Here is an 8,791-nt window from a genome sequence, read left to right on the forward strand (position 1 = left end):
TCCTCCAGCTGTTGCAACTTGGGAGTCGTTTCCAAAACAAAGATTTGGTTTTCAGCAACTTTCTCTCAATTCATTAATCGTCATCAAGCATGTTTTTCATGAATAAATTGCCATTACCTGCTACCCTAATAAGGTGCATCTGAATCAACAAGACAAAGTGACACTAATTTGATATGGATTTGTTAAATACCAACAAATGGGGCTTGATTCCTAAACACAACCAACCAATCTGCATGTGACTTTCAAAACCAACCCTGGATGTAACAGATATTCACCACACACATCACTTGGTTGTAGCAAAGTAATAATTATCTTAAGCAGTGATCCATTACCACATCCACATTGATTCCTTGTTTAATCATATTAACAGGTTTGCATGGTTAATGCCCATTGTCTATCAGTGTTAGGTCACATTGACTACTTAAGGGTAATAACATTCCTGTGTGAGTGAAGCTCTCCCCTGTCATTTCACATCGGGATGGTGGTGCAACTCAAGGTTGAGTGCCAGTGCCTGACAGATTAAAGTCAAATAAACCTATTTTAGTGTATGCGCTACCTTAAATTACTTCAGTAGACCCACTCTTACAAAATAAGTAGTGAAGATTACACATTTGTATATAGGACTAGTTTAGTAGGAAGAATAATTACTTTTGGACAATATGTTTGAGGAGTTGCACATTCTCTCCAGATAGCACTGTCTGGGAGCTGAAAGACACTGCCTCATTCACAGGGGAAGAAACCTAACTGGGGAACATTCTCTAGCAGAACTTGGAAACAGGAGTTGAAAGAGAATTAAAATCACAGATAAAGTTGGAGCACAAATGAAAATCCCCTTTGGCGCGAGCAATTAAAATAAGCTTCAATCAGCCCATGGATCCATCTCCAACTGGCCTGACCTCACTTTCAGACTGCAAAAAACAAGACTGGAATTTTCCAGCCCAGCTCACAATGAAGCCTGTCTGCTGGTGCTGAACACATGGGTGCTCCCCAAGGATGCACCTCAGTATTTTCCTTCTACTGTACATTGACAAGAATATCACCGCCCAAAAAAGAGACATGATTATTTGGATTGAATACATTTTAGAAATTCATACTTGTACATGTTTCAAAAAAGTATCTGTGTGCAAAGTATGAACGTGGATAGTTTTACAGTACAGCATGTTCACCAACACCTCCATGTTGACCCTAATGATCTTTCCCTATATTATACACATTTCACCATCACAGTTTGTTACAGTTCATTAGGAAAACATACCTTATGCTTGAAAAATAAGTCTACTGATCTCAAACCTAGCCTACTGATAACTCCAATAGATCCCTGTTCACTGGTTATGTTCGATTTAGAGCTGGTGTCAAATTCTTGCCATTGAAATTCACCATCGACATTCAGAAACCTGAACTGCTAAGAGAATGACTACACCTAAAAACCCTGTATTGTAGGTTAACCATACGCTAATGGTCAACTACCTAGTGCCAATAGAAGCTGAAACAATCTAGTAATAGGCACTTGCCTAGAATGGAAACATCCCTTATGAACAGAGCAAAAATAAAGATCTTCCCTCCTAAATAGTTCATTACACAAAGCATCATGCCATCCCTTTAGATTTAGTCCCTGCAGTGAGGTATAGGAGGTGTTGTTTGAGGGTCTGTGCCCAGGGCTGCTGGCCCAGGCCCAGCTTGCAGAGCAGCAGGCTGTACTCAGAGCTGTTGTACAGGTTGTGGTCCTGGCCTGGGTCTTCCTCCAGGAGGTACAGCTCCCCACCGTGCACGTCTGACAGGTTAGCATGGAAGCTAGCTGGGTCGAAGCCTGCCCACACGGTGAAGCGATAGTCCCAGGAGCGCAGAGAATAGCCCATTATCCGGATGTCCTTCAGGTCGGGCAGGTCTGAGTTCTCCTGGGGGGTGTCGGCGGGCCGGGGGTACTGGCTGAAGGCAATGCCATCAGACTTCTTTCTGTTGTTGTCGTTGTTGAAGGTGTTGGTCAAGTCGTGTCCCTCGGTGCAGAGCTCCACGTCGAAGGAGTTGTCGGGACAGGGGAGCAGGGGCTTCAGCCCAGCCAGGACAGACACAGTGGGGAAGACGTCTAGCAGCTCGTTCACGTTGCTCACTGTTCCTCCTGTGGAGAAGAGGTAGTGTGAGTCACAGCCCCACAACCGATAGTCTACGAAATTATATGGGGAATAACAATGTTACATAGGCTACCTGTCTAAATGCAGCCTAATGCTGATATTTTCACCAATTACCATTTTGACCAATGAGATCAGCTCTGAAAAAGTAGTGATTGATCAAAAGCCCAATTAGTGGAAAAAATATCAGTATTGTGTAAACGCAGCCATAGCGGAGCACAAACTTCCTGCAATAATCTGTCCTGGGAGAATGACTAGAAGAAAGCAGAATAGTGTCTCAAAGGTTGCATTTACACAGCCAGCCCAATTCTGATATCGTTTTCACTAATAGGTCTTCTGACCAAACACAATAGGTCTTTTCACATCAGCTCTTTTTCCAGAGCTGATCTGATAAGCCAAAATACAAATACCTGAAAAAAGCAGAATTGAGATACCCGTCTAGACGCAGCACATTTACTCAATTGCGTACGCCTCACGTCCTATCCTTCTCAGAACCCATTGCATGAGAAGGCCAGAGGTCCCTCCCCTCTGCCAATGGGTAGAGAAGAGGAGAGAAGACGCGAGGAGTATGCAATTCAATCTTCCTAATGGCTTCCTCTCCTTCACTACCACTGATGGGAAGAATAAACTGGATCGGTTTCCACCATACTGCCTCCATCATCACGTCTTGCCAGATCAGTGATAAAGTGCACGAGGAATGAAAACTAGTTATTGACTATAGGAGTGTATAGTATACCTTGTGTGAAGCGATGCGGTGTTGGGCCAAACACATCCATGTAGGGGAAGGTCTCGTCCTCTGGCCAAGGACGGACTGCAGTCATACCTGCTACGTAGAACATTAGTGGAACGCGAGTGGCCACGTCAAAGTTGCTGTATTTGGCCCATTCTCCATGCTCCCCAAGTGACCAGCCTGTAAGAGAAATGACTAATATTACAAATACATACCTAAACACCAACGTATTTAAACAAGACTAACATTTAATTATCGCTATACAACATGCATAAACAGTTCGTGGTCAAGTCAACATAAGGTTTGAAGGGATCCAAGCTTGAGGCTGGTGAAGTCTGTCAACTCAGAAGCGTAAAGGCAGAATTTGTGTTGTCACAGCCCCATCTAGTGGACAAACTACACAAGCAATTTACCTGTTGACAATCTATTATAGGCTAGACAGCAGTTTGATGTATGCAGCAGATTTCCCATCTCTACAGTACATAATGTATTGAAACAGAAGGAAGAGTCAACTTACCATGGTCAGATGTAAAGACCACAACAGTGTCTTCAGCCAGGCCAAGATAATCCAGAGTATTCAACAACCGACCCACTTGGGAGTCCATGTATGACACAGACGCATAATAGTGCTGTTGAATCTGGAGCTGAATCCAACATTTATGGTATATCAATAATACATAACAGTATGCAACCTGCTGTAGTATAATATGCTGCTTCTACCTGTAGATTTTTGTAAAAATGTTTAAATAGTTCAACATTTATCTGCATCATATCACCTCATGTAACAGATTGGAAGTAAAGAACTCCACCAGTTGTGCTTCAACCATCTATAGCCACATTAAAAACTAATTAGAAAAGATACTTTGTTCCTGCAAATAATGAAAGTACACCTAACCAACCTGGAAAACCTTTGGGATTGGCCCGTATGGGAAGCTGATGTTTAGAGCTTGGACATCTTCCCTTTTCCTGATATCAGTCCAGGGATTGTAGGCCACGCTGGGGAGGCCTTTAGGAACGTCAGGGTCTGGAGCCAGGCTCATCTTATCCAGGGGATAGAGTGTCAAGAAGTCCTAATACAGAGTTACGCAATTTAAGAACAAAATTACAGTTTACAAGAGCAAAGGCAGTTTCATCAGTAGGTTACAAATCATACCATCTACATTTATTGAGAGATTTGTATTTATTGCTCATCTACGTCATGGTTTAACCCAGCGTATTCCAAACTCGGTCCTCGGGACTCCAAGGAGTGAACGTTTAGTTTTTTTACCTTAACACTACACAGCAGATCCAAATGATCAAAGCTTGATTAGTTGATATTTGAGTCAGCGGTGTAGAGCAAAAATCAAAACGTGCACCCTTTGGAACCTGAGGACCGAGTACGGGAAACTCTGGTTTAACTGCACCTGGTGTTATGATGAAGTAAGCCAGGCAGCTGCAGTACCTGTGGGATTCTGAAGGGAATGTGAGGTTTGTGGAATCCAACAGCCAGAAAGAAATTCTTGCCAGAATCCCTTGTGGACTTGAGCAGCCTGATGGCCTCCTCTGTGCTCTCCATGTCTGGCAGTGTCCCAAGAGGGGTTTCAGACACATTAACTGAGCACAGCAGGTTGGCATGCAGTTTGCCATCACTGCCCTTGCAAACCTAAACAAAGCAGTACATTTCATTCATGCTAAACATTAAACCTGTCGGAATTTGTTAAAATGCATGAGAAACATCTTATATTAGGCAATTAAACTAGACATAATACACAGAGGGCTCAAATCAGACATGCATAAGCATCTGTAGCCATTTATCTTAAAATGAATGTCTGTATACAGAATGGAATCCATTCACTAAAGTAAATAGACTATTCAGTATACCGACATCATTTAAGCCATATATGGCTAAAGCATCTGTAGACGAGGGAGTTATGGCAGCAGTCAAGACAAACACTGACCTTCATATTTTCATACTTGAAAGAGGGAGGATGATAAGGAGGTACAGACCAGCTGTACGGGTAATCATCCGAGTGATTAGAGGCTATGCCTTCAGCACAAAACACAGCGATATTAGTATTAAGACGACATGGGAAACAGCCTCTGGCAATTTGATAGATTCACGTCACATGACAAGAGATCTTGGTTATTTTGTGCAATAAGGGGTTTTACAACATTGAACACTGAGGAGCACACAAGATAATTGTTACAAATTTTTCAATGTAGACTTATAAGAAATCACCAACCACTAACATTTTAAGTAGGTCTAAGACAAACGGCAGGTTGGCATTTATTGGGATGAATCTTGTCCTGGCGGCAGCTCTGCTGGTTGGTCACTAGACACAAAGTCAGATTTGAAACCTAAACACACTGCTAACCTTACACCCAACTTTCAATTAGGACCAAAACAAACATTTGTTTATGCATTTTTTACTATTATAACCAATTTTGACTTTGCGGCTGGCCCATCTAGCAGAAACCACTCAGCCTTCAGGAATAGATTCATCCCAATAAAATGTCAACCTGAAAAACAAAATGTCTGGGATCCTTTTACCTGGGTGAAAAACCTTTCCAACCGACATGGTGGTGTAGCCCTTTGACTTGAAGTACTGAGGGAGAGTGGTGTAGTTCCCCGCATGCACTCTCCAGTAGGAGTTAAAGTCATATAACCGGGTTGTGTCAGGTCTACGACTTGTTAACAAGGAGGTTCGACTTGGTCCACACACTGCTTGCTACAAATTGAATGAGAGAGACAAAATGGGACATTAATTTATATAGTTACAATCACTGGTAGAAAATGAATTACCAACTAAAGTAGGCTTGCGCTACAGCGTTAAATCACTTTGTTGTAGGACTACCTGGGCATATGCGTTGAGAAAGACGTTACTTTTAGAGGCAAGTTGATCAATGTTTGGGGACTTTACAATAGGATCCCCGTAGCATCCTAATGTTGGTCTCAAATCGTCAGCAATGATGAAGAGAACGTTGCGCCTAACTAAAGAAAGACAAATTAGTCAATGTTACAATGGCTGCGTTCACACAGGCAGCCCAATTCTGATTCCCTCGCTACTAAAATTGGTCTTTTGACCAATCAGATCATGTATTTCGCAAAAGATCAGAATTTGGCAGCCATCATTTCCCCGCATTAAAAATCAGCTACAACGTAGCAAGCTTTGAACGAAGACCATACATTGGGCAACATGACTAAAGTTGTAACAATGTTACTGATCAATAATACGTTCTCACAGACGCCTTTCAAAACTCAACATCAACAAGAAGCGATTTACTATAAATGTTTTTGAAAAGTGAGTTACCTGTTTTTGCAACAACGTCATGAGAGAACATACACAGAATCAGGACGCAAACCCATTTCTGGACAGACAGAGACATCGTGAGGCAACGCAGCTTCTCAAAGCTAAGAAAATGTTAAGCTAATGAAGCTCGTGCATGGTCTATAAGGGTATTGCATGGACATATACACACACGGGACTACTAATGACTGTGTCAAAACATTGATCGCGTCGTGTGTACTGAAATACCTTCCTGGCTGAAAGGACCTTCCCTCTCTCTATTTCCATTGGTCGTTGGAAAGTCCACGTCATGCTCTGAAACCTAGACGCCCGCCTTTATTTATGTAGTTGACAGGTAATCCTATAATTTTCAATATGCACAAACTTATTCTATACAAATGAAATCAGTGAGTAGCTACCTTTCCATCCAATTGGCGACAGATTTTCATGCCAATATTCTAGAATCCGCATAACAAATTTTGCATTTTCCCACCAGTGGTATGTTTCCACAAAATGGACTTGTTGCAGTTACAAATCAGTGAATGATGACGTAATGCACGCAATGTACTTTATCGCTTAAATTTTCATGTACCGAATAAAAATCTAAAATTCAATGTGTTTCCATCGCATTTAACTCTACCGATAGTTTTGTCACAAAAACACATAGCAAATGTGTCAACAGCTCGCAGATGCAGTGCTCTTCTAGGTTCTTCATGTAGGCTCTTCTACATTAAGAGATTATTATTGATAAAGCGGATAATTTTTGTATTTGTCAAACGGCAGTCACGCATCGATGATCATGTCACATCAAGCACATCATCGTGCACTTTCACCACCCTGTGAAGTTCATCATAATTGATTTTATCTGTAGCCTAATAAACTGCATGGTTTCCCGGGTTGTAGTGGGAGGACCACACACCATATCATCACGAGACTCCAAAATTAACGTCGATATGATGGTTATTGTGTAAATTTTTGCGCGAAGGGCGTTTTCACCTCCATTTACCACATAATTAATTTGGACCATGGCTGGGAAGACAATGGGAACGGCTTTGGGCTGATGTAGGTTGATTTGTGTGCATATGTTGTTGATTGTGTGAGAATGAGGAAGCAGAATTTACCAAGGGGATTTCTGTTTAAATCTGACAGGTTTTAATAGCATCTTCCTATTCTTCTTTTCGATAGGCTATTCATTCATATTACATTGCATTTGATAATTGCTCCATGGAGCTATAAAAATAACATTTCATGATTTTGAATAGCAGTGAAGCTATAATCAGTGGCTTGAATTGTATTTTAGGAAAGCATTAAAAAGTGGTTTGATTGATTTATAAATATTTTCTTTCCGTAGGATCCAGGCGAAATTCCCAGCATGGCCCAAGGAGCACCAGCTGAAAGGACCCCATTGTCTCACCCACAACTCTACTCTATAGTTTGATAGAAGCAGTGCTGGAAAAAGTACTCAATTGTCATACTTGAGTAAAAGTAAAGATACCTTAATAGAAAGTGACTCAAGTAAAAGTCTAAAAGTATTTGGTTTTAAATATAGGCCTACTTAAGTATCAAAACTAAATGGAATTGCTCAAATGTATTTAAGTATCAAAAGTAAAAGTATAACCCATTTCAAATGTCTTATATTTAGCAAGCCAGACGGCACAATTGTATTTTTAATTTTTAATTGACGGATAGCCAGGGTCACACTCCATCACTCAGACATAATTTACAAACGAAGCATTTGTGTTTAGTGAGTCCGCCAGATCAGAGGCAGTAGGGATCCCAGGGATGTTATCTTGATACGTGTGTGAATTTAGACAATTTTCCTGTCAACATGTAAAAGGTACTTTTGGGTGTCAGGGAAAATTGTATTTTCTTTGGGAATGTAGTGAAGTAAAAGTTGGAAAAATATAAATAATAATGTACAGATACCCCCAAAAAACTACTTAAGTACTTTACACCACTGGATAGAAGTGACGAGTTGCATGTTTGTTATGTATGCAAAGGCATGCATATCATGGCAAAAATATATTGTCTGTGTCTTTTCAGGTGGGATTTCAGCCTACAATGCCAGGGACAAAAATGTTTGCACCTATGAGATAATGGACATGGGCACCACTGGGGGTGACTATTCCAATGAGTTGTTGCCAGATCTCAATTGTTCAAAAGCCAGGGTTATTGAAGAGTCTGGGGGTGACTATTCCAATGATGTTGCCAAATCCTACTTCCTACCACTTCCTAGTACTTTTCTCCCTACTTTAGCCCTTTACCACCTGTCTTTGAGTCTGCCTATGGTGAAAATATCTCCATCTCTTTCTAGCACTGCTGAGTTTTTGACTGTAATGACTGATGTGTGGTTGTTTAGTTGGACTTAGTTTAACTGCATGTTAGTCTCTTTGGATAAAATACTATGCCAAATTGCTAACATCTAAATGTAGAATACAGGTATTCTATCTAGTTTCCGAATAAAATCATAATGGAAATGGTGTGTGGTCAACTTGTATAATGCATAGATTTGTCAAATTTTCTGCCAGAATCCTTTAAGGTCTATACAAAAAACTACCACTAGAGAGCATTGCTGGCCATATATTTTCCCATCAATTCTCCTAGTTCCCCAGCACAGATTATACACAGTGTTTGTGTTTGATTTGGGCAGGAGCTCACTGGAGCTGAGT

The 8,791-nt window shown here is 41.0% G+C and overlaps 1 protein-coding gene across 2 annotated transcripts; it reads right to left on the reverse strand.

Annotated features, from left to right (window-relative positions):
* Window positions 1–324: 324 nt before the first annotated feature.
* LOC112070437 (iduronate 2-sulfatase) lies at window positions 325–6,384 on the reverse strand. Of its 2 annotated transcripts, XM_024137863.1 has the most exons (9): window positions 6,147–6,383; window positions 5,691–5,827; window positions 5,387–5,564; window positions 4,794–4,882; window positions 4,298–4,498; window positions 3,756–3,926; window positions 3,374–3,500; window positions 2,863–3,036; window positions 325–2,116 (listed from the first exon to the last, which is right to left on the reverse strand). In XM_024137863.1, exons 1-9 carry the CDS (start codon window positions 6,220–6,222, stop codon window positions 1,587–1,589), a joined length of 1,683 nt encoding a protein of 560 aa, XP_023993631.1. In that variant the 5' UTR covers window positions 6,223–6,383; the 3' UTR covers window positions 325–1,586. The 2 variants fall into 2 exon arrangements, with proteins under 2 accessions (XP_023993631.1, XP_023993632.1); XM_024137864.1 differs by lacking the exon at window positions 5,691–5,827 and having other exon boundaries at window positions 6,147–6,384.
* Between the last annotated feature and the right edge of the window lie 2,407 nt (window positions 6,385–8,791).

This window comes from Salvelinus sp. IW2-2015, unplaced genomic scaffold (genome assembly GCF_002910315.2).
Source record: "Salvelinus sp. IW2-2015 unplaced genomic scaffold, ASM291031v2 Un_scaffold1324, whole genome shotgun sequence".
In the NCBI taxonomy this organism is placed as follows: Eukaryota; Metazoa; Chordata; class Actinopteri; order Salmoniformes; family Salmonidae; genus Salvelinus; species Salvelinus sp. IW2-2015.

Coding starts and splice junctions, on each gene's coding strand:
- LOC112070437 (XM_024137863.1), bottom strand. CDS start 6,222: ATGTCTCTGTCTGTCCAGAAATGGGTTTGCGTCCTGATTCTGTGTATG. Junction 4,499..4,793: donor TCAAGTATGAAAATATGAAG/GTCAGTGTTTGT, acceptor TGCTTTGTTTAG/GTTTGCAAGGGCAGTGATGG. Junction 3,927..4,297: donor TTCCCTTCAGAATCCCACAG/GTACTGCAGCTG, acceptor ACTCTGTATTAG/GACTTCTTGACACTCTATCC.